Source organism: Drosophila ananassae, chromosome 3L (genome assembly GCF_017639315.1).
Source record: "Drosophila ananassae strain 14024-0371.13 chromosome 3L, ASM1763931v2, whole genome shotgun sequence".
Lineage (NCBI taxonomy): Eukaryota > Metazoa > Arthropoda > Insecta > Diptera > Drosophilidae > Drosophila > Drosophila ananassae.
This window is the reverse complement of record NC_057929.1, coordinates 3,718,408-3,743,501: the sequence shown is the minus strand read 5'-3', so window position 1 is coordinate 3,743,501 and position 25,094 is coordinate 3,718,408. Positions and strand designations below refer to the sequence as shown.

The 25,094-nt window shown below is 42.5% G+C and overlaps 6 protein-coding genes across 8 annotated transcripts; 2 read left to right on the top strand and 4 right to left on the bottom strand.

Moving 5' to 3' along the window:
• Window positions 1-978: 978 nt before the first annotated feature.
• Window positions 979-4,048, bottom strand: LOC6495574 (dymeclin). The gene is made up of 5 exons (XM_001959087.4): window positions 3,793-4,048; window positions 2,551-3,739; window positions 1,994-2,491; window positions 1,807-1,929; window positions 979-1,747 (listed from the first exon to the last, which is right to left on the bottom strand). The coding sequence occupies exons 1-5, from the start codon at window positions 3,933-3,935 to the stop codon at window positions 1,598-1,600; spliced, it is 2,103 nt and encodes a 700-aa protein (XP_001959123.1). The 5' UTR covers window positions 3,936-4,048; the 3' UTR covers window positions 979-1,597.
• Window positions 4,049-4,420: 372 nt separating this feature from the next.
• Window positions 4,421-7,406, bottom strand: LOC6495573. The gene is made up of 3 exons (XM_014907872.3): window positions 7,216-7,406; window positions 7,010-7,091; window positions 4,421-5,259 (listed from the first exon to the last, which is right to left on the bottom strand). Exons 2-3 carry the CDS (start codon window positions 7,058-7,060, stop codon window positions 5,071-5,073), a joined length of 240 nt encoding a protein of 79 aa, XP_014763358.1. The 5' UTR covers window positions 7,061-7,091; window positions 7,216-7,406; the 3' UTR covers window positions 4,421-5,070.
• On the bottom strand, window positions 5,807-7,006 carry LOC26515031. The gene has a single exon (XM_014908593.3). The coding sequence runs from the start codon at window positions 6,881-6,883 to the stop codon at window positions 5,891-5,893; it is 993 nt and encodes a 330-aa protein (XP_014764079.1). The 5' UTR covers window positions 6,884-7,006; the 3' UTR covers window positions 5,807-5,890.
• Window positions 7,407-7,628: 222 nt separating the features above from the next.
• LOC6495075 (mitochondrial import receptor subunit TOM7 homolog) lies at window positions 7,629-8,291 on the top strand. The gene is made up of 2 exons (XM_001959085.4): window positions 7,629-7,969; window positions 8,075-8,291. The coding sequence occupies exons 1-2, from the start codon at window positions 7,870-7,872 to the stop codon at window positions 8,137-8,139; spliced, it is 165 nt and encodes a 54-aa protein (XP_001959121.1). The 5' UTR covers window positions 7,629-7,869; the 3' UTR covers window positions 8,140-8,291.
• Window positions 8,292-8,484: 193 nt separating this feature from the next.
• On the top strand, window positions 8,485-19,050 carry LOC6495076 (TGF-beta receptor type-1). Of its 3 annotated transcripts, none has more exons than XM_014907650.3 (8): window positions 8,485-9,332; window positions 9,466-9,795; window positions 10,656-10,773; window positions 13,419-13,549; window positions 15,266-15,496; window positions 15,556-15,789; window positions 15,859-16,382; window positions 16,446-19,050. In XM_014907650.3, the coding sequence occupies exons 1-8, from the start codon at window positions 9,266-9,268 to the stop codon at window positions 16,626-16,628; spliced, it is 1,818 nt and encodes a 605-aa protein (XP_014763136.1). In that variant the 5' UTR covers window positions 8,485-9,265; the 3' UTR covers window positions 16,629-19,050. The 3 variants fall into 3 exon arrangements, with proteins under 3 accessions (XP_014763136.1, XP_014763137.1, XP_001959120.2); XM_014907651.3 differs by lacking the exon at window positions 13,419-13,549 and adding an exon at window positions 11,586-11,728; XM_001959084.4 differs by lacking the exon at window positions 13,419-13,549 and adding an exon at window positions 10,855-11,051.
• A 976-nt stretch (window positions 19,051-20,026) lies between these two features.
• Window positions 20,027-24,293, bottom strand: LOC6495572. The gene is made up of 6 exons (XM_001959083.3): window positions 24,241-24,293; window positions 21,946-22,333; window positions 21,278-21,404; window positions 20,694-20,922; window positions 20,533-20,638; window positions 20,027-20,452 (listed from the first exon to the last, which is right to left on the bottom strand). Exons 2-6 carry the CDS (start codon window positions 22,237-22,239, stop codon window positions 20,441-20,443), a joined length of 768 nt encoding a protein of 255 aa, XP_001959119.1. The 5' UTR covers window positions 22,240-22,333; window positions 24,241-24,293; the 3' UTR covers window positions 20,027-20,440.
• Window positions 24,294-25,094: the final 801 nt, after the last annotated feature.

Here is a 25,094-nt window from a genome sequence, read left to right as displayed (position 1 = left end):
ATGGTGTTGGTTTTTGTTAATTTTACAATGAAATTTGCCAACAATTTACAATCGGAGGGAGGGGAACGGAGTGCGAACGAGATTCAATCAAGTTGCGCATGCGCAATGCTTTTGGAGTTTTCTTTCCACTTTTCGATTCGCAATTTTCGCAATTCCGATGGCTAAGCTTCTGGAAAATTCTCACCGATTGGCCAATGCAGTACAATGGCCAAATAGAAATAATTAACAAAGTGCAGCCCAGAAGTCAATAAACCTTTTTAACCTGCTTAGCCACAAAGTGCTACAAAGGCAACCAGCATATAAAATAATTATAGCAAAATAGGAGGCAAAGAAATTCAAAACATTTTCGCTAAAAAAAAAACATAATTAAAATGCAGTAAACGCACACGCTATGAAAAACTCACAATAACAAATTTTCCGCATTTTATTTCTTATTTTTCTTTTTGCGGTAATAAAACAAATGCAATTTCTACTGCAATTGTTTGCCATGCGTATGCATTTTTTCCATCAGTTTCGAACTTGTGCATTTAAGACACGTATGCAGTGCTGACAAAAGTTCAGCAGCAGCAACACGAGTCGGCAAACCACAATAATGCCACCTCGATCATGGGCCTAAGTCAACCCACATCACCCATCCCCCACCACCGGCCAAGTCAATGAACTTAAATGCAAAGTCGGTTCTTTGTTTTTCCTGACGCTTTTGCCGGCAAAACTGATGGTGGGAAAAATACAAAGTTATAGTAATAAACAAGCCATCCCATCGTTGTTATTGCAGTTGCTGATAGTGCAAATATGCATAATGAAGTCCAAACAAGCCACGGCGGTGACTAATGAAAATTTAAAGCCAAACAAAAGAAAACTGAGGAGGCTCAGTTGTACACACAGCGTATACGTAATATTGCCCCATAAGATAGTGCCAGAGGGCTTCCGATATCATACTTACAGAAGAAATATAAAATAAGGCTACTAAAACCACAATGACTGACAAATAACTTTTGTTAATAATATAATTTATCGACTTTTTCAATTGCTAAATATATAATAATATGTATTTAATTATCATAGACTAAAATACACAATGTAAATATATCTATGCATATATATTCCGATTCTCCATATGTATACACACATTTTATTGGGTTTGCAACTTTCCGTTGATTAGAACAAACGATTTGATAGGCGTTCGGAGCTTAACTTTCCATTTAATATGTTTTCTGTCGTTAGCGTAGCAAAATATGATCTGGTTTTAAGGATTAGGCTATAATTTAACTTGAACGTACTCCAAATAGATTGCATATAAACATAATCAGTAGTATTAGCGTAACTAGAACTATGTATTATCGTTAGTCCGCTCGTTTGCTTTACAATTTATCGTCAACGTTCGAGATGCATATGCCTCTAATAAGCGCCGTAAGGGCGGCTTGCTTGCTTTTAGTTTTTGATTTGTAATTTCAACATATTTTGGCTTCAGTTAAAGGATCGATAGACACATACAGATCAGAGAGTCAGGCACGGAACACAGACAGCGAAGCATCGAACGACGATGGAAGCGAAGCCGAGTGTGCGCGCGTGTTTGGAAAGGAGCGAGGAGTAAATATTAGCAGGCAATGTCCGTGGTTACGCTCTTTATGCTCTCGGAGCTGAAGTGGACGCAGCCGTACTTGCAGACCAGCGTCCACACATATGGAATGAAGAACTCCTCGGGAGCATCCTCCTCGACATACTTAAACTTAAGGTCCGGAAACTTCTACAAGACAAAATAAACAGGATGGTGAGAGTTTACTTTGGAAAGGGTTTACTACATACCCTTAAACGATCGCTGGACCATTGGCTGGCACCTTTTGATATCACCTCCAGCACTTCGTTGACTCCTAGTTCACCTCGTTGCTCTTGGACGCGTTGCAGTCGCGAAGAAAAGAATCCAACCACCTGCAGATGATACAAAAATGTTGATATAATCACTGAACGCAACCCTAAATCTTTTTTTTCTTACCATATCGATGTTTTGGATGACATCCTGGAAGGCATGGTGGCTACGGAAGCCCTCAAAGACACTTCGCTTATACAGGAGTGTATACACCAAGTTGGGACAGTAGACCAGTTGGTTAGTGAGGCAGGAGTTTAAGATTTCAAGAACCATACGCAGCACTTCCTCCAGCACACTCAGATCCTGTAGCATGTCCTCCGGCGTTGTTGCCACATTAACAAAAACGGCACTATCGGCCGGTTGCTTAAGTTGGGCATCCAAACGTGAATGCTTGCGCGCCAGGGTTTCAAACAGAGACACCAATCGCTGCGCCACATATGGATGCAGGGCTCGGAAGTGTCCAGACATATTCGCAAGAGCTGCTAGGCAATTGGTGTGCAAGTACTTGTCCCGCATCTTCAGCATATTGTACTGTATGGTGCGGATGACGATCAGGATCAGGATACCACCCAAGGATATCTCCGAGATGGTGCGTTCCGTATACCACGTGATGTTCTTAAGCATCTGTTAAAATTGGAAGACTCATTTAATTCAGTCGTGTCAAAAAGGCAGAAGAGACTTACGATCGTGTGCACGTTCTTGTTAAAGCCTTCGTCCTCACTGAGAATTAGTAGTACAATCAGCGACATGTATATGTGGTGCGAGTTACTGTCGGGGGCGTTGTATAGTGTCTGCAGGATGGGGATGACCAGCTGCTCAAGGTTCTGTTGCTGCATGACGAAGCGGTAGAAGCGTTCGTTGCGATGCAGAAGCAAGTACAGGAGCAACGTGGCCTGGTCAATGGTGACGATGAGGCATAACGTCTCATAGACCGCCGAGAAGTCGATTTGGAAGGAGACCGCACCAGCGCCGGCACCCTGTTTAGGCGAGTCCTTGGAGTCGGCGCAGCCGAACAAGCTGGCTCTGTACGCGTTTTCCTGTGCAGTATAGTGGTTTGTTAGGATAAGAATTAGCAGTAAGCTCTGATTGGCCAGAGGGTAGACCGTTCGGAAGCGCTGTGAGAGCTCTCCGCCAGTGGTTTGTCCCGATTTAAGTGCATCCTGCTGCTTTCGAAACGAAAAGATGGAAAGCAGGGATTCAGCAATACCGAATACAAACGAGCCTGCCGAACTAGACCCAAACATGGTGTGCGGAACTTCCACCATCCGCGCCACGAAGTGCAATAGAGCCGACATCAAAACATTGGCGTGCTGACACTTAAACACTGTTCGGAACACAATCGACTTGTCAGTGGGTTGCTGGGCGAACAAGTGCACCGACAGCAGTGTGATCAGCATGTTGACCGCCTCCAGGTGCAGATGGTAGGTGAACTCCTTCACGGGAATCACGACGATCAGGTTGACAAGCGCGTCGATAAAGGTCTCAAACTTGGACCCGTCCACGATTACCGGCACTGGCGCCGTCTGCTCCGTCGCCTCGATGGCAATGCTGGCAGTCTCCGCCGGCGTCTGCTGCTGCCGCTCCACTGCTGCCTGGAGCAGCTCGGCACTGGGCAGGGCCTCAAAGTGCTGAAGCAACTGGAACTCTGATCCTGTCTCGTTGATGTATTTCACCAAGGTGCGGATGATGAAGAGGGCGTTAAATGTCTGCCAGACATGCATGTTGCTCTCCTGGTCAGACAGTGATAGGAGTTCGCTGGTCTTCTCCAGGAAAACGGCGACCAGCGAACCAAAGTTCCCAGTCTTCAAGTTGTTGCCGATGAACGACTGGCATAGCGACTCCAACCGGCTATCCAGGTTCAGCTGATCCTGGCTGAAAGGGCAGCAAAGATAAGTCTTGCTGACGTTGTATATCTATGGCCTCACCTGTTCTCCGGCAGTTGGATATTGTAGTTGAGGAGTCCGCTCCAGAAGGCCTCATCATCAGGGGCGATGTGCTGTCGACCCACAAACCGCAGGAGCCACTCGTTTGACCCCAGGTCGGCCGTCCTGCTGACGTTTATCCCCATTCCGCAGTCCGCTTAAAACGAACAAAACAAAACCCTGCTGTTGTGGCCGGCCACTTATTGGTGGCACGTCACTTATTTATTTTTCCCTTTTCATTAGAGTTGCCACCTATCGATTGCAAATCAAAACCCTGAATAGGGGGCTGCCAACCTGTGCGATAAATACAAAGCTTACGTTAAAATTGTTACCTATCGATATCTATCGATAGTTAACTGTTATTTTGAAAATTTGTTTAAATCTTTCAAATTGAAATTCCATTTTAAATGCACATCAATATCCATAATAGTATTTCGAGTAACTAAACATCTTAAAACAGAAAAAGATTTTCAAACCCATCGAAACAATACCCACAGAAATGTTGTTGGGAACTAATTTATTATCTTTCGACAAAGGCGTAGGAAATCGGTTAAGAAAATATTGTTTATTGGCTAATTTATACTGTATCTACTCTTATTTGTGAAGTGACCAAAATGAAAGAAAAAATAAATTTCCAATTGAATATAATGCTTTTATTTGAATATATTACTAGAACTAATCTGTTTCTTGGATACTGTTGCACGCGAAGTGCACGCAGAGTGCCCCACGATCTTTTATCCGTTGGTGTCATTAATTTTTCTATCCCTTCCTACTTTGTCGTTTCTCTGTGTGGTATACAATTTTGTAACTAAATATACATATATGATAGACTCAAATACACAAACTATACATAACTAAAAGTTTAATAATAATTTGGGATTTCCATAAATTTAGCACCTCTTTCGTTCCGACATTTGTTTAGCTTGCCATCATTTTGGCTCACTCATATAAGATTTATCACAAATTATTCCTTTTAGTTGGCTCTGCAAGCGAGTAGTGTGCATGTGTAAACAAGAAAATACATCTATGTACCCGAGAAGTTGTCCTGCCTGGGTCTTAAAATCAACAAGCAAATTAAAATAAATGAACATGCCCGGCTGCTGCTGCGTGCCTGATCCGATTGTGTCTTCGGTGAGTGAATGGCTTAAAATAGGCAAATATACATATGATGGTGGGTGGATGAATTAGTCGGATATGCGGCTTCAGGACATGGCGCAGCGGCTCTTCTTTTTTCTTCCGGTTCCCGCTCTACATTGGCTTAGATCCCCATTCTGCCGCAGTCTAGAGCTTGCGCAGGCCCTGGTGTTTTTGCTTTTTGGCGAGCAGCTGCTTTAGGCTGAACGAGGAGAGGGCGATGCCAAAAAGCGCCAGCATGGTTGCAGACCGCGTCACCACACGGTTTGGCGCCGAGGAGCTGGTTGTGAATCCATGGCTACAGTGCGACGTTGCCTGTGCGGACAGCTGTGGTGCCTGCGGGAGATAAGATAACCATTAGGCACACACTATCATTAGGCATTATACTATATATGTATATTTTTAGCGGCCAAACAAACAATAAACTTGGCCCACTGCCCAACGCCCATCTGCGATGAGATACTACGCAATAACAAATTCCTGCGTCGGTGGTTGGCAACCAGGTTCAAGTGCCCGGCCACACGAAACTGATTTCCCCACATACGTTCCCACGTTCATTGAACTGATTAAACGGGTCGATGTAATGCCAGATTAGATAGTACGCCTCCTGTGGACTGTTACGACGCCAGCTTTTTCTATTAACACTTGCTCCGCTTTATCAATAGCTGTCGCTGTCACCTCTACTTTTAATCTCGGCTTCAAGAAAGCTCCCATCGAGTGACGCAGTTCCAACGACCTCCTTTTCCGAGTTCAAATATGCTGATATGGTGGCCTCTCGGTTCGGGAATCTCTGTATTTCTTGGCACATTATCATGCGCTAGACGCGTGCCGCCTATTTATAAATTTGCGATTTATAAACACAAAAAAAATACAAAGAAATGTCTTTGAGTTCTTATCCGGTATATGCATATTTAATATGCAAATTTATTTCTAAAACTTAAAAAAAAAACACACATATCTGAATCAGTCAAGGTCGGGGCGGCGTTTGCTTTCCATTTGTGTTCTCCAAATTGTCGAACAAGTGCTTTACCGCTTTGGTGTAGCGGCCTCTACCCCGTCCTGGGTATCTGTTACGTTTTTCTCCCCGAGCTCCCGACGATCGCTCGGTGTTATGGCGCTTAATTACATCCAAAAAGGAATTGGGCTTTTTCAGCTCCGGAATACTGATGATAATATTTAAGGCCGGTTGGGGACTACGCGGCTGCGTAGAGGCTTTCTTCAGCGGGCTGCTGAAGGGATCTATCTGCTGGTTGCTTGTGATTTGAGGTTTGATATCAGCAGGAGCAGGATTGAATTTTTCTTCACTTTGCAATTCCTTTTCCGACAAACTATTCAGCTTGTCCGACAATTGGCTTTTAAGGCTTTTCAGCAGGGATCCTTTTTGCTCTTTAATCTTAAGCTTCGTGGGTGGATGGTCAGATTCCTTATCCAGTGGAGGTTTTTCGGATTCTGTAGCAGGTTCTGTTTCAGGTTCGGGAAAGTCTATATTGAAATCCATGAGATTCGGCATGTCAAAATCGGACTGGGTCTTCGTTTCAGGATGGGCTGCAGAGGATAGTTCGGGAAGTGAAGATACAATCTGCGGAGCTGGATCTAGTTGCTGAAGCAATCCTATAATGAACTCATCGTCATCGTCTGGCTCCGTTGCAGGAAATGAAGCTTCTTCAGAATAGGAAGAACTCTCCACCTTATCAGTCGTTTTTGGAGCGGGATGTGCTGGCGGAGAAGAGAAGCTTGCAGACGAATGATCAGATTTCCATACATTCAGATCTATTTCAGCAGGATCCGCGAAGTCTACATCCTCATCCGAGGAAACCTCATCATTGTGGGGCCAAAGGCAGGTACGAGATTCACACTTGAGCAGTTCCTCTTCAAGATTGATGTAGAATAGGCGGAGCTTGTGATCTAATCCGAGTTCCACGCACTCGAGGCAGGAGTCTCCTGGCTTTAGATGGTCCATTGGGATGTATGATGGGATTTATGGGTTTCGCGTGACCGGGAAGCACTAGTTGGCACCGATTGTCGCTGTACGCATTTTTGCGTAGCGTTGTTTCCCGTTTTTCTGGTTTAATATGCGAGTGCTCACCTGACCGAAGGTTAAACGGAAAGCGTACAGGCCGAGGTTGGTTGTTTTCATGGTCCGTTCCAACAAGTTAGCGAATTGGGATCTGAAAAGCGGATTATTTCTCCGTTAGTCGAGCGCCAGTCAACTTACATAACACGAATTGATTTTTCACTAAATTCTGTGATCATTGTCGTGTTCGACGTCAAAATGTATTGCTTATCACTTACGTTTTCGTTTGACGATAGGAACAGAGTGGGCCGCAATCACAAGTTGTCTCCCCGGCGCTGCAGCTGTTGCTCTACGTTGCTAAATATTGCATGTGCATAAAACCAAAAAAATAAAATACGCTAGCACGTATATATGCACATGCGGGCAGCGTAAGAAAGGTAGAACTCCGGGTGTGACCAGATGTTGGAAAGCAAAAGCCTTGTATGGAAGGATAGGGATCTTAAGTCTGGTTTATTCGGGCAAACAAGTTTATATTAAAATGAGTTCAACTAAAACTGCCACAATATTATTCCTATAAAGTATTTTGGATCATATATTTTTAAAGCAAGGGCGCCAAACATTTATCCAGTTCGAACTCCAAAGTTACCGGATCAGTTGAAAAGAATGTCCTCAGAAAATACTGTCAAATAAATTTTTGTACACCGAACCGAAATTTTTCCTATCAGAGCAGACTCCAGCGGAGCCTTTCAAAAATATCTTCAAAATAATTTACTTATAAATCATTATCAAACATTTTGTTCAAAAAGATTCGAGCTTCCAGATTGGCTCTTGCGAAAAGAACGTTTACCAACACTGGCCCTCCGTCGGTGTATTGGATTCTAATTTCGTAATTCGTGAACAAATTGTGAACCAAAATCTACAATCTGCATAAAATGGAGCTGTCTGAGGGAGTTAAGGAGCGTCTGGGAGTTGTCGTTGATGCCGTGCAGACCACATTCCACTGGGGGTTTGTTCCCCTTGTTTTGTATTTGGGTAAGTTCCATTTTTTCGGTTTTCTTCCCCACACGCGGTGTGAAAGAAGAAGCACATGCATTTTATTGCTCTTATCACTTATCAATCTTTATTTTCGTTATTCAGGATTTGCCAAGGGAGCTGAGCCTGGCATGCCACCGCTTTCCATTCTGAGCCTCTTGTGGCAGTAATAAACTAAACATTAAACATGACCCCCAACATGCCGTGGATTTGTTTCCGTTTCACGCTGTGTGCACCGCATTTTGGTTCTCATTGGATTCCTTGGCCCTTTCGAAGTACCTGCAATTATCGGAAATAAATTTCTGTTATCACCCATTAGAAATGTGGCGCTTTATTATAGAAATAAGTGAGAGACCGACAACTGCGCTTGGAGTAAAAATTATATACCATTTATTCATGCCGATCTGTTATAGTTCTTCTAAAGCAAAACAAATTCAAGCCTGGAAAATTTAAAGAATTGTTATCAAACATCAGAAACAGACATAGCCCAAAAATAACGATAAAATAAAACTATAAATTAAATATATTTTAATTTTAAGATGGAAGAACGCTGCCAGATGGAACAAAAAAGGGCTGCCATACTTTTGGCGGTACCCGACCTATTTTGGTATTGCCGTGTTTTTAAATTTCGATCACATTGGTCACACCGTTGCAGATTCACACACACAAACGCGGATTTTTCACTGCACAAATTGTATATTTAACATAAAATAACAGCAATTAATAAAAACAAATTGCTGCAAAGTGAGTCCCGTAGTGCCGGCCACTTCGCGGATTATAGAGCAACCCAAAGCCGCTGTGCTTTGCAACGTAAATCACGTGATAACAGTCCGCCTGAAAACTCGCCCTCGTCTGTGAAGTTCGTGAAATGGGAGGAAGAGTTTTTCGCTTCCAATTGGGCGGAGTGGCGATACTGAAATAAGCAGCAATAAGCGAAACTCGTCCAGTGCAGTAATAAGAGTCAGCAATGCCCCCGAAAATTGTGAGAACTCGTGGGCGCGATTCGTACGCGATAAATGCGCAATTCAGGGCCAATTAGTGGCTGTCTGGCGAGGTCCTCTGCTTCCTCCACCTCCTGTTGCAGGTTCTGCTCGTTCCCCTGCATCCTGGCGGGTCTGTCCAACAGAAGCAAGTGAATCGCAGACCCAGACTTTGAACTTGCGCCGCACTGTTTTTGTGCTGGTGTCCGTGTATGCGTGTGCGTGCGCGGAAAACAAAAGAAAAGCCCCACTACCCGTGGCAAACAATAACACAACTCAGGCCAAGCCTGCCGTCCGCGACCGATAATCGCTGTGAATGCCCAACATGTTCGCTGCTCACCGGCTCATCTTCCTGGGCGCTCTCCTCGGAGCCTCAGTTTGCGGTGAGTTCGATCCCCTCCTGATTCTGCTTCCGCTTCCGATGCCCCGAGAGGCAGAGGATGTGGTCACCCTCGTGCTGGCCAGGTGTGAAACTAACCTATATTTCCCTCCTCTCTCCCCGTCAAAAACAATCAGCCTCCCCCATTGAACTGGTAATGGACACCAGCTTGAACGCCTCCAGTTCGGATCCCGGGAATGTGGCTCGTTCCAGCAAATGGCAGCCGACCAGGGCGCCGCTGGCGAAGGCAGCAAACGGAACAGCTGGCCAGCAGCCTTATCTCGCGCAATCGACGTCGCTGGCCACTGATAACAGAAGTCATAACAACAACAGCAATAGTAACAATAGCGCAGTGCCCATGTTGGTGCCCCAAGACGGCGATGGATCAGACTCTGGATCTGCTGCGGCTGTAGCATCCCCGGAACTGAAGCCCTATGTAGCTCAGCCAGTCAGCAAAAAGCAAGAAAGTAAGTCTAGAACGGATATCGCAGGCTAACGTCGGTACACTGAACAAAATTAAGCTTACAAACTGAGGGGAAAACTAGTTAGGAAATCCATATTTACTAATTGAAATACATTGATGTAAAATTAGCTTTTAATTTAATAATTCTAAGTAATTTTAAGTTTATTTTTAAAATATATTAAAATATCATATTTTTTGTGAGTGCAGCTCGCGTGACTATAACACCTCAAAGACTCTGAATGCCTCTAAAAGGCCTTCTCCGTCTCCGTCACCGTCTCCGTCTCCGATTCCATTCCCATCTCGTGACGTCAGCTTGGTGTCAATGAGCTGAGCCAGACAGCTCTCATGGCCCACTCCAACGCCGCTTGTCAGCAGACACCCCCACGTCTGGATGCATTTTGCCCGCCGTTGCACTCGCTGCAGTCGGGGCACTTGCAACTGCAACCGGCAAATAAAAAAACAGGCCTAAGCACAGACCGCCGAATGGAGGGAGGGTATAACTGGTCGCATTGTCTGGCCCTCCACTTTGCACTTGTCTTCTCTGCGTCTGCTTTGTTAATGCTAAATGGTTTTGTTTTTGTTTCATCACGCTTTCGGCAAAGTCTGCCTTTATGGATGTGTCTGTGGCTGTCTGGGTAAGCGTGTGCCCGGCCAGGTGCCCCGTGGGTATGGTTATGCCAGCCCCAAAGGAGATACCAATCAGCTGGCGGTTGATTTATGGATGTCTTCGTTCTCTAATTAGTTAATTTCTGCCATCGCCACATCGATTAATTTGTATTTATGTGGAATCTGTTGGTTTTTCAACTGTTTAAATACTAATTCGCTTTAATCATTTAATAACTAATATGTTTGTGTAATTTTTAGAATTGATTAAATGCCACTGCGACATCTGTAAGGAATCGAACAACATTTGTGAGACGGACGGCTACTGCTTCACGTCGGTGGAGAAGAGCTCGGACAGGGGTATCATTTTCAGTTACAGGTGAGTTTCCGGACACAACACCTAGTTGTTAGGATTTCAGATAGGAACAGCCAGTCAATATCAAAACTATCTGCGATGCAGATGCCTCAATATGTCGCAGAGCTTTCCGCCGGGTCGGTTCATCTGGTGCAACGAGGGCCGTGGACCCACCGCCCGTCCGGCAGCCCGGCACGGTGGTCATGCCTGCTGCAAGGACAGAGACTTTTGCAACCGTTGGCTCCGGCCCGTGATCAGGATGGAGGGAGGCCGGCGGTTGAACTCCCGGGTGGCCGTTGAAGGTGCGTGCGCTTCTGCACGTGTTTCGCTCCTCTGCCCTCTGTTCTTGTGTGTGACTTTCCCCTCAAACCTTCGCACGTCGCCAAAAAAAAAGTTACTCGATTTGATAGTTTTTTTCTGACTGTTATTACCCCACATTTCTGTGCTTGAAGTTGAAGTTTTTTCTGTTTTTTTGACATGAATCTTAACCCAAAATGCAGAGCCCTGCCCTACTAATGCCCGAACGCCGCCCAGGGCGTCGCCGAGTTATCTTTTTAAATAAAAGTATTATTGCTACTAACCAGAATGAAACTTCAATTAGCAACAAGGCTGAAAGTCAACAGAAACTACAGCAATCACAACAAAACCACCACAGCATCAAAGTATCAGCAACCAGCAAACGAAATAATAAAACGCCAAAACCCAAAAAACTAACTTGATTTAATTGTTAAATATATATATTTTCTCTATTCTCTCCCCCTCGTCGCTCGCTCCCCTGTATCGGTTGCAATCCGAAAATACTGAAAATTGGGTTTATTTTGGGCATAAATGTGTAGCTGCCTCGATTTGAAATACGATATGCATCGGATACCGTTTGAATGCCTCAGCGGTAAGCCCAAGTACGATACGTATAGAGTTGAGTGTTGTAGGAATGAGTTCTGCAATAAGAATGAGATTATGAAGAGGATATTTGAAACAGGTACAGCAACATTCACGTAACAACAACGACACTACAGTCAAAACAATACAATACAAAACAAATACAATTTCTTTCTTTAGTTTGCACTTTCTCTCTTTTATCTCACTATTTGCCTAATTATGCACTGCAACAACAACTACAACAATAATAATAATAGTAATAATATTAATTAAATAATAATAATTTCTTTAATAAATAAACAATGAAGTAATCTGTAATCTGTAATGATATATATTTTTGTTATATTAGTTTAGTTCCGAGGTGCGCACAACGCTCTTTATTTTATCTCTTTATCTTATTTATTATTTATCTCTTTATTTTATTATTTATCTTTTCTATTTGCACTTTATTCGCTTCTCGGGCTCACCCTTTGCCTTTTTTACCCCAATATCTTTTTCTCTTCTCTCCTCCTACTACCCACTGTTTGCCCCACCACCTCTTTGTGGCACACACCAACACACAGTCTTATACGGAATCCAGCTTACACACCTTATCCCTACCAACCATGAACTTTAAACTTTAAACCAGTGGTGGGCAAACTCTCATTTCCCATAACTCGCGAGCATAGGGCCAAAAATTCTGCTGCAGCGCTGCCGGCACACGCACAGTATGAGCGAGCTCGCTCCTCTCCGAAGCACTCTCATTAGCTTTCGTGAGAGGGCCAAAGTTGGCATTTTTCTCTCATTTCATTTCATTTGAGCGCCAAAAATATTCTGTTCTACCAATGAAAATGAATTTATTCGATGATCGGACCTCACTGGAGCACGACCATTGCGACAAAAAAATCACTGAGAAAAATGTTTCTTGAAATTTGGGAAGAAAAATTTTTCTTTATAGAAAATATGGATGGGGAAGCGCAATGCTTAATTTGTTTAAGAATATTATCTAGGAAATATTTTTTTATTATCTTTATTAATTTTATTATAGTTCGTATTTTTTCTTTTATTTTTGTATTATATTTTCATATTTTATTATTATAATTGTGTAAATTCATTATACAAGTCTGAAAAATACAAAAAGTACCTTATTTTGTGCAATATTTACAAAATTACCGATGAACGAATTAGTACACAAAGTTTTTCGCTCAGTGAATGGGTTGCTCTCTTTGTTTTTCGCTGCTTACGCACACAATCAAATGTTATAAATGTGTGCGTTTTGCCCACCACTGCTTTAAACTATAAACCATAACTATCTATATGCATGCCAAAGTATCTCGTACAAACCGTGTTTGTAGTTTGTAGATGTCGGATTTGATCTGAGAGCTCTCTCTTATTATTAGGTTTGTTGTTAGGGCGTATTATAGGGCGATGATATTGTCCCCCTATCCGAGGTCTTACACTTAACATCCCTCCCATCTGGCTGTGGTTTACCCCATATTCCCCCGACTCTGCTTTATGCCTCTGCACCACCTGACAACACGAAGCTATGGCCCAAAACCTACCCCAACCCCAAACCCCCCTCTGATAAAGGCTGCTGCTGAATATTAGCTTGTAAGTGATGGCTGCAACAGCTGCTTCTCAACTGCACACCGCAACTACAACAAATAACATCAACTTGGAACACAACAAACAAAAGTGCTAATCTAAAATACTACCCAACTTAGAACTTAATTTAGAAAAAAAACAAAAACACATGCAATAGTAATAACCCAGTAGATGATGCAAATCCCAACTAAATATTGTGTATGTAGATGCCTGGACGCAGGCCACTTGCCACCCGAAGATCCGTCCCCGTGCAAAGTTAATTCCCAGATAGCCCACTCAGAGTGCTGCTCCGAGAGCCTTTGCAATACGCGTGCAAATTACAGTGGTGTCCTACCAGGTGAGATCAGCATTGCACACACCCGCAAAACACCAACCACAACCACCACCCAAAAAAAAAGGCAGCCACGCCCACGCCCATGCCACTGCATCACCTCATTTGCGTAGTTTTTTTTGTAACCAAAACCCCATTCGCGCACCACCACATGCATCCAGCACTCCTGGCCGAAACACACACACCCACACAAGTTCGCACATACACGCTTCCAGTGCCCACCTGTCTCCGACAATGTCCATTTAACCCCCTCCCTGTCACTGTCCATGTTCGTCCTCTGAAAGTGTTCTCGATACCATTATTGAATTCATGATTATTTGACTCTTTAAACATCAATTATTAATAAATAGAAAAGTGTTTTGGTCTTCTCACTTGGTATTGTTTTCAGTGTGCCGTTGGTTCGTCCTTGTCATTCGTTGGCAGTCTCTTGCAAATATCTCATGTGTATACGCGCACCACTTTGTTACCTTGTCGGTGGCCTTGCTGGCGCCCAACCACCCCACTCCTCAGAACTAGCCGCCATTTAGGTGGCCCCCAACCAACTGAGTTCCTGGTGCATTTTTTGTTTTGTGGGCTTGTCTGGTGACCTTTTGAGTCATCATCGCATTGACTTGTTAAAAACGCATTTAAGAAGGAAGTAAGCAGGCAACAACAAACATGTCTCAAGGGTCGACCCGCAGTCAGCAAAAAAATACTTAAACAACCCCACAACCATAACCACAACTAGGGAGGTTGGGTTAGGGTGGCCCCCTCCTGGTGCTCCCACTCCGGCGACTGTCTGTGCCATTGTCTGCATGTGTGTGAACGTGTTTGTTGTGTCGGTGTGTCTGCCCCGTTTCTGTTTATGCAGCTCGGCCATTCATTCATGTGCAACATAACGCCGGGGCCAAAGCTGCAACTGCAGTTTGCAGCCCAGAGCCAGCGTTCTCTCATTTCATTCATTAATGGCCGCATTTTTCTTGCTGTCTGGCTGTTTTTTATAATTATTACCCATACAGAAGTTTCATTTCCAAAGGCATTTTAAATATTATTCCATAAAAAATAATACAATTATTATTTTCATATTTTTCTGGCAATGTTTCCAGGTTAAATACATTTTAATTAATATAATTTTTAAAACTTCTGTTAGGGTATATCAGTTTTAATGAGAAGAGTTCGCGTTTTTCAGTTCCTCGCTCATTTCCATTGCACTTTTGTGTTTGTTCAGTGGGTGGTTTGTGGGTCTCTGAATGAGTTTGTTTGTCTGCGATATTCTGATTCAGATTCGGGTATGGAATTGTTCGTTATTTCTCCAAAAAAAAATATACCAAAAATTCATTAAAACCAACTCTTTACGTGTATTTTTGTAAGTTTTTGTCCATTTTTGAAGTAGTTTTGAAGTAGATGTTGAAGGCTACGTCGTTTGGTATGCAAAGGTTTGTAAATAACCAAAAAAACATATTCATGTGCAGGTCAGTGATGTTTGTGTAAATAAATTAATTAATTTAAGTTCTACTAATTGCTTATGTTCGGAATGAGTTTCTGGGATTCGTTTTTTGTATTGCACCTTGTTTTCTTACCTGTATCACGCACATCTACCTATTAACGGCTTCGTGCATGCCATTCCCAGTGGATGGACTAACATTCCGCATACTCTTACTATTTATTTTCCATTACTTCTCACACATGAACATATCCCTTCCTTTGATCCTTCTTAATAATCGTATCCTTGAATGTGTCCAGACATGGTGCCGCCGCGCAACTTGACCAGCTGGGAGTTGGGTGCCATCATCTTGGGTGTGACACTCTTCATCTGTCTCACCGGCACCAGTTCCTGGTACTACTTCCAACGGCGGAAGCGCTTGGCCAGCGGCAGACCCTTTGCCAAGGAGGACTCTGTGTATGATCCCATTTTGAATGGCAACACTACCATACACGACATCATCGAGATGACCACTTCCGGTTCCGGTTCGGGTGAGTTCCATGCGTCCTTTCTCTATAAATCAAATATTAATTATCCTGTTCTCCCCTAGCTGGTCTCCCCTTGTTGGTGCAACGCTCCATTGCCCGGCAGGTGCAACTGTGCCACGTGATCGGAAAGGGTCGCTTTGGCGAAGTGTGGCGCGGTCGCTGGCGTGGGGAAAATGTGGCCGTTAAGATCTTCTCCAGTCGCGAGGAGTGCTCTTGGTTCCGCGAGGCGGAGATCTATCAGACGGTTATGCTTCGGCATGAAAACATCCTGGGCTTCATAGCCGCTGACAACAAGGGTGAGCCTGTCAGACGATCCTCTTTGCGAAATCCAAAATGCTTATTCTTCTGCTACCTTTTTCAAACAGACAATGGAACCTGGACACAGTTGTGGCTAGTGACAGACTACCACGAGAATGGATCGCTATTCGATTATCTGACCACGCACGCGGTGGACACCAACACCATGCTGAACATGTCGCTAAGCATTGCCACTGGACTGGCCCACCTGCACATGGACATTGTGGGTACTCGCGGAAAGCCAGCCATTGCTCACCGGGATCTGAAGTCCAAGAACATCCTGGTTAAGTCGAACCTAAGCTGTGCTATCGGTGATTTGGGTTTGGCCGTGCGTCACGTGGAAAAAGATGATTCGGTGGACATTCCCTCGACGCATCGTGTGGGCACCAAGCGCTACATGGCTCCCGAGGTACTGGATGAGACGATGAACGCCCAGCACTTTGACTCTTACAAGCGGGCAGATGTTTACGCCTTCGGCTTGATCCTCTGGGAGATCGCGCGGCGCTGTAACATGGGCATGATCTACGACGAGTACCAGTTGCCGTACTATGATGCCGTGCAACCGGATCCCAGCATCGAAGAAATGAAGAAGGTTGGCAGTAGCAGATAGTTTTCTGTATATGGAGTTTTTAAAAAAAGGATTTCTTCCTTTCAGGTTGTCTGCATTGAGAGGATCCGCCCCAACATTCCAAATCGCTGGCACGCATCCGATGTGCTCCACAATATGGCCAAGGTGATGAAGGAGTGCTGGTATCCGAATCCCGTGGCGCGTCTGACCGCTCTGCGCATCAAAAAGACGCTGGCGAGCATAAGTGTCGAGGACAAGGTCAAAAACTGATTGTGGCCCTAGTTCGACGAGTTCAAGAGGGAGGAGATTTGAGTGCGTACAATTGTGGCGACACTTTCGTGCGTTGCTCATGAGCAACCTGTAACCTGGCCCCGCGTTACCTTAAATGTCCTGGCAGCGCCTGCAAAGCAGTTCGAGCAAACCGTTAAGAATAGAAATACAAAGGAAATTGTAAATATTAAGCGCTAAACCCATCCTTAACGTTTTCAATGCTTGCTTTGTTTCCGCGAAAACGAGCTCGTTATTAGTTTTGTGTCCAAAAACCATCCTCAACTATTGTACATAGCCTTCGTTGACATTTCCGCTGAGATTTGCTTGTTTCCGGGCAGCGTGAGCAAGGCGGCGCGCCAAAGGAAACTTACCGCACTGCCATTAGAGCTGCCGATTAGGGCATAGGGTATACCACCAACAAATATCTTATATACACAATCCATATATATTTTTACAAATCCTGGTCGCGAGCAAGGGAATCCAGCACACAAAAACTATAAATACAAAACGAAAAATACAGACAGACTTTGTCAAGACTGAGCAGCAGTGAAAGCAACTACACCCAATATACAAACGGATTCAATAAGCAGAACACTTTTTAACTGCAATGTGAAAGATATACATCGACAGCGAGGTACCACATCATCAGAATAGAAGAGAATTAAATATTTAGGCATAAACCAACACAACGTTGATAAACTCAGGAAATCGTAACGTAAAACAAAAAGTAAAGAATTAATGAATCAAAGTTGGTGCGCCGCCTGCTCACGTGCAGCTTGCCATGCCCGCGTCGCTATTGCTGCTGCTGTGCCTCTAATCTTAAAATATGTACCAAGCACTTCACACATGGTTACCCGCCCATCCGCAATATATCGGTTGATGGGCTTATGTTTGTTATTATAAGCTCCAACGATTTGCACACACCTTCATCCATTAAAATTCTCGATCCTTGCAATCAATGAATTTTTATTATTTTTGTTATTTTTTTTGTTCATTTCGCATTAATTAGTGTTCCGTTCGACTTTTATTAGTTTTGTTTCTTGTTTTTGTAACCAAAGCTTGTTCTTCCTATTTTACTGTAGACGTAAAGCATAATGCAAATTAAAATAAAACTATATAATTATAAAGTAATCTAGTATATTTAAATATGAATTGTAAACTATATTTGCTTCGATTGTAAATTGTAAGGAACTTGATGTTTCATGAACAAACCTAAACCACTAATACTAGTTCTAGTACTAGTGAGTACTCCCAGTTATACATATGTGTTTAAACTTGAAAGTCATTGAATAATTGAATTTCCATATCGATTGCCATAAGCTAATTGAGTCCATTATCTTTTTTTATAATTACAATACCTTTATGAGGATGCAATAGTAGTTTGTGCATAAAACATGTTTCCTTAAACCATATACACACGCCAGCTGAGAGATTAACGTAAACATTAATTAACATTTTAATCATTTTGATGTAAGCTATAAGTAAGCGTTTGTGCGATCAGTGTGTGCATGATTATCATGATATAATTTTAGCTACTATATAGTACATATTGTTACATTTTCGGCCTGCGAAATTTCACTTCCTATTTTAATTTAGTTTTACCGAAGCTAATCATTTCCTGACCGAACTCAAAGGATTTCTTTCGGAAAAAAAAAATCTAAACAAAATATTTTAGATCTATTAGATCATATATACGTATATTTAGTTTTTAAAACTATTCCTGTATTTGTAATATGTGTAAATAGTCTGTGCAGTCCGTGCGTGCGAGTCAAACACAAAAAAATGAGACATAATTCAATACAAAGTGTTAATTGATAAATGCTTGACTGTGTTGCAAGCTAAGTTTAAGACGAAAATTGTTTTTAAGACAAACCCTTGAACAACCTCCGATGTGGGGCATTTCCTATACCCCCCACCCGTAGCCCTTGATCCAAACCAAAAACCATTTACATTGAACTGAGTTTAAGATTCAATTTAAACCGAACACAAAAACAAGATAAGACTTACACAATGCGCGAAATCGTGAAAAAAAAATATTAAATTAACAATAATAAATCCTATTTTGCTGGCAAAGAAACAAAACATATTTTTGGTTCGAAAATTTTTAAGATTTTAAGGACTAAACCGATATACTTTTCGCGACTTATGTTAGGCTCAAGTTAGCGAAGAGTGTCTCAGCCATAAAGAATATGAGCTAAAAGCATTTCTATGTGTAATAATCGTAATTGAATTGGATCATGAGAGATATATAGACCGAGAGATGGGAAGAGAAAGGAATGGCGATGAAAGGATGATTTTCTTGGGTGTAATGTTAAAAACAAAAGCGTTGAAAGTGTAAACAGAGTCTAACTTTTAGCTTTAAGCTGCGTTTTTACTGGCACTTTAAATAAATAAAACCAACAGAAAATATTTGTAAAAGAAATCGCCGTGTTTTTTTATTTCAAATGTGTGCCATGTGGAGTCTTCCAAGCTGGAAAACCACAATATGCCCTGGGTCATTTTGGTTCGAGGACATGAATATTAAATGGTGGGAAATGGAAAGCTTTTATTTTAATTTCTTTTCTCATAAATGCCTTGATGGTGTTCTCTAATAAAATATTAAACATTATGTGGTAGGAAAACACATATGCAATAAAAGGACAAAGGTCACGGGGATTCAAAACACTGAAAAATGCGGAAAGTGCAGTGCCAAGCAAGCTATGGCCATATCTTGGCCAATTTGCATCCGATTCTTGAGCGGAATACCTTAAACGATTTGTGGATCAATTCTCCATCATTCTGCATCAAAATCTAAAAACAAAATATTTTTTAAATTTTTTCTTAAATTTTCTGGGCTATCCCCTTCAAAATGCGGAAAGTGCATAGGGGGGCCTATATGGCCCCAAGCTATGGCCATATCTTAGCCAATTTCCATCCGATTCTTGAGCGGAATACCTCAAACGATTTGTGGATCGATACTCCACCATTCTGTATCAAAACCTAGAAACAAAATATTTTTAAAATTTTTTCCTAAATTTCCTGGGCTATCCCCTTCAAAATGGGGAAAGTGCATGGGGAGGCCTATATGGCCCGCAGCGATAGCTATATCTTGGCCAATTTCCATCCGATTCTTGAGCGGAATACCTTAAACGATTTGTGGGTCGATTCTCCACCGTTCTGCCTTAAAATCTGAAAACTAAATATTTTAAAAATTTTTTCCTCAATTTCCTGAGCATTTCCGCCTCAAAATGCGTAAAGCTCATGGGGAGGATGATTTGGCTCCAGCGATGGCCAATTTCTATATGATCCTGAGCGGAATACCTTAAACGATTTGTGTATCGATTATCCACCAATCTCCAATGTGGTAAATTTTCTGGGGTGTCCTGTTCCAAATGCAGCAATTAAATTAAAAATAAAAGTGTTTGCTAAGTTCATTTATTGATTTGATTTAAATTGAAAGGTGAAACGATTTAATTTCTTCTTGAATATGGTAAAATTGTATTAGAATAATCGTTTGTTAATAACATTGAATGCCTCAGTCAGTATATATGGAGTTTCTACTAAAAACACATTTAGATATCTAAGAACATTTAGGTAATTTAACGTGGTACGCGAGTAAATTCTCATATGCGGGCAATATATACGCGATTTCTCTAAGCTACAGCAAACTCGAAGATTGATATGTATTCGTTTAACATTTGATATGTTCCAATATTGTATTTATATCCGAGAACCGTCTTAATTCATGTTGAAATATGTTTGTATTTTATTCAGTTAGCTCGTTCTTGGCTTGTATGGCGTCTTTTCCGGTTTCAATCAGCCTGCTGCCTTTTTTAATTCCGATGCTGTGGAAATTAAATCCGAATTTAGAGACATTTTTAAATTAATTATTTACTGGTTTTTTTATATTATGCTATAAACCCACCTCATTTCCGACCATGTCCACGCAATCAAAAGCGTCGCGAAAGTAACCGCAGGTGAGCTTGATGGTGGCGCGATGGTGCAACCGTTGTTGTTGGCAGCACATGCCACTGAAATAGAATCCATTAATATTCTATTATACTTTTTGGTATACCCTCAACCTACTTGATCACCTGGCAGTCACTGCTGCTACTGCAATCGCTGCCCAACGGCTGCTTCGGTCTCATCCGGAACACGTCCTCCAGCAGCGAGGGGGCCGCCCCCGATTCCGGCTCTGCTTCACACCTCCAGACTCCTTCCTGGGCCACCAGCATGCAGGCGCTTCCCTGCGGGCAATCCGCATGATGTTGGCACAGCTCTCGCTGTCGTCCAAACACATAAACGCATTTACCTTCTGGAAAAGTTATATAGCAATTTTTTAAAAGTTATCTAGCATGTTTTTATAATTGTGGACATTGCTCCGAAAACTTTTAGGCAACTACAGGTATTCAAACTTTCAGGATTATGTTGTCCTGTTAAGAACTTTTATTTATTTTTTGTTTTTAATATACTGTTTTCATAAGAGCCAATATTTAAAAGAAATCTGCTTTATTTTTACTATCATTTGTTGCATTTAACACAAGCTCTGCTTTCATAATTATGCTCTTTAATGATCTGGTCAACTAATTAATCATATTTGTATGAAATTAAAAACCTTTCATTGGCATCAAGTGCTGATTGAGACGTACGATGCAATTAAGCCAACTTACCGCCATATGTGTTGACGCAGACCCCGGAGGGACAGCAGTCCTCGTTCAGCAGGCAGGCGCGGTCCGCACAGGGCGTGTCCTCAATCAGCGGCTCTACAATTCCATATACCTCGGTTTGTTGGCGAAGCTGTGTGGAAGGTTCAAATTCGGTGGCAATTAGAGTGGCGTTTGTTCAACATCGTGTTACACGGTGCGTATGCGTTATGTTACCCCCCACACTGAGCTGCAACAACCGATTAATTCGAACATTCAGTTGAACTCTGAACTTTCCAGTTGATTGCTACCTTCGCAGGAATTGTTCAATTAAACTTGGGTAGAATTGGTGGCTTCAATTATAATTTGCCTACATGGCGTATGAATATTTTTGGTTTTTAATTAAAAAAACTACGTGTCTGACAAAATTCAGCACTTTGGATTAAAAATAGACTAATTTCCCTAGAGTCTAATTATATCAATAATGGAAGCCAAGGAACATAGAAAAATCTCCCACCTTCAGGTCTTATAGGAAATAGGAATACCTTTATGTTTAAACTCCCAATCCACACCAGGCTTTCTCCTTCTTTTTTACGACCAACTGCAATTTTTTCCTGTTCTACCAAAGTAATTTCAGAAAATAAAAAATAAAATTGTTTCCCGGCCGAAGCCTTGCAATTACAATGCCCACTCACCTGCTGCGGAGGCGGCAATGGTTGGTGCAGCTCCCTCTGCTCCCCCACTTGGCTCTGATCCAGGTCCAGTCCGGCATACGGGCCATAGTAGTCGTTCAGTCCCAAGTCCCCGGGGGGTCTGCGGTGCACTAGGTTGCGCGAATTGCGTCCAAAAAGGGCACGCTGCCAAGCTGTTCCGGCTCCGGGTCCGGCTCCCTTTCCCGTTCCGGTGGTGAATGATGATGCGGATGAGGGTGTGGCAAGAGAAGTGCTGAGGAGCAGCAGCAAAGCTGCCCGCAGCGGTATGTTACTCATTGCAGTCAAGTTAGTACGTCATCGCCCGTGGAGTTGCCTGTTGCTGATGCCGATGCCTCCAGTTGCCGGTTGCCAGATGCCTGTTGCCTGCTGCCTGAAATGGTGAAAATGGATGCCCTCCTATTCGGTTAATTAAAATGTATGCTTGTGCAGAGTCAATTTTCTTTCTCCGGGATGAGCAAATTTCCGTATACATACGCATGGATAAACCGTACGGGAGCATAAATCGCCGCTTGTGCCGGCGGAATGTCCCTGTCAGGCAGCTCATTAAAATTGTGAGTTTGCTTTTAGTGTTATTACCGGCTGCGACTTAATTTATGTATTCTCAGACCCCACCTTTCGCATTTATTGCCCCCTGGGGCATGCATAAATAGTAATGCTCACATATTGGTGGTTGTTGTCAGGAAATGTGCCGAATTATGGCAATTTAAGTTAAGGCTATTTTGGTCAATTTAACGGCTTAGCCGAAAATCGATGGATGATATAATTAGACCTTAATGCCTAGGCCACATAAAAATAAATAAAACCTAAACCACATAAAAATAGACGTTATTATTATCTTGAGTCTATTGAAAATGTCGAAAAGAGAATTCAGAAACGTGTGTGGCCAAGAGCCATTAGAAATAATGTTTGTTAAGGCCTAAAATATATAAACAACATTTGGCTTTCCTTTTGAAAATGAATATAAATTACATGATTTTATAATTACTTGCCCCAGGAAGTGAGTTTTTTACTGCCACCTTAAAGGATCTTCCTTAAAGTTTATTTTCGTCGAAATGGTAGCATACTTATATGGGCCGAATTATACAATCATTGTTATTTGTTCGTAATGATTCAATTTAATCAAGAAATGGTCGCCATGCTCTCCCATCAATAAGTTAATGAGTTTACATAGCTATTGGCCCTGGGCAAAGAAATACATTTTCTTTTCCGCGTGGGGGTCTATTAATACCCCAGAAGGTTGTAACGGTAAAGGGCTGAGAAAAAAATAAAACCCATTTGCGTTTGTTAATTACTTTCGTCTATTTTGGTCAGCCGGGTCAGATTAAACTTTTGGGCCAAAACCGTGATATTGACGGTTGGCTCAGGTTGGCTTATCCCTTGCGGACACCAATTACCTATCCACTGTCGCTTATCAAAACTCGACTAATTACGAAAAGGAAACGAACGATCCTTTAATAGCCAGGTTAGGAAATGAAATAGATACATTATGCTGCCAGCTCGATTCTTAATTAAGTAAAGTGCTGCTGACGCGTCTCCAAGTTCGAGTCCTTATTCTATCGAAAGTGTCAAAGTGCGTCCATAAAAAGATGTAAAAACTTTGCTTTTTGTCTACTTCGTTGGGCGACTGGGCTGCCCGAGCTCCTGCAACAGAATGTGGCTAATTGCTTTGGGGGTATTCGAAAGTTTTGCAATTAGTTAGTTTCCAGTTGTATTTTGTACAATTGGATAAAGTTTTCTAATGCCGAGCAGGTGGCATGCACTTAGGCGATGAGTTTATAAAAGTTTGCCAACTAAACTAATTGACCTTTGAGTGTGGACCATAAACTGATGGGAAGTTATTTATTTTGAAAATATGGAATATAATGGAACTCTAAAAGCACTGAGTGTGGATTATAATAATATCTGCAAGGCTACTATTTCGCATTAGCATTCCCTCTTATGTTGTATCCTATTTCTGCCATTAAGGCAACCGAGTTTTGTGCGAAATTTGATCAACTTGGTCGTTTCCACTCACGTAAATCCGACACAGAAACGGTTTCACGTGAAAATTAGACTCTAATTTGGCTGAGGTAATGGCAACACGCCCTCAACTGGTAGATGGTGGCAGTTGCATTACTCAGTTGCATCACAATGCCGCACCCATCGCCAAAATCCCAATTCGCACAACATTTCCACACGTGTCGCCAGTCAACGACTCTTACTTTCACCGCACGCGAACGCACTGGAGGAGTGTGTGTGGGGAAAGCGGTAGGGATGCGAATCTTGTGGCACACGTACCTGCTGGCTGGTCGTCCTGTCGGCTACTGAACGCCACAACACCTGTCGGCTGCTTGTTGTCGGCGAGCTTTCGACCAAAAGGCCTGTAACCGAGAGCTTTCGCTTAGTTTTTATGAATCAAGTGTGTTTGTGGCGCAGCCAAAGCTCCCCAACTGGCAGCCGCAACTGGGAATCAATATCAATGGCAGAGCATATTTTTTGTGGTCATAGTACACGGTTTTTTGGCCATGACGTCACGCTGATTTGTGGCTGTTCAGATGAAAATATAATGAGCTTCGTTATGTGGCCAACAAAGGATCCTTGCCCGGCAGGCAAATCTGTTCAGACGAAAACAAGCAATTTAATTTCTTAACAGAGAAAGCCTGCTGCAATTTTTGGCCAGGAGCCTTAGGATATTTTCTGCATCAGGATAATGGGACTTGTGTAGGCTACATCCTTGCTCTCTTTGCATTTTTATTTTATTAAATATTTAATTCGCAAAATTGTGTAAACCTTCTTTGAAGTACCTTGAGCTATTTTTATTCGCAATCGAATTTCTAATTAAAATATTTTTCCACATTTTATTTAAATCCGGCGAGGGTAATACAATTTTATGCAAAGTCATTTCCCAACCCCAACTTTCTAACTCGGCCAACACGAGAGGAGCGAAATTGTTGGCTTAGACTGTTAACCTTGTTTTCAATTTACTGGCAGCATTGGCATCTGCCACATCTGGGGGAGACCGGAAAGGGCCACCCACCATTAAATATTCCGGAATGCAGGGCTGCCTCGGAGTGCAGCGGTAATTTGAGTACATTTTCCGGAAAAAAGTGGATGGATGGTGGATTGCACTCCACCAAACTCAAGGATTAAAG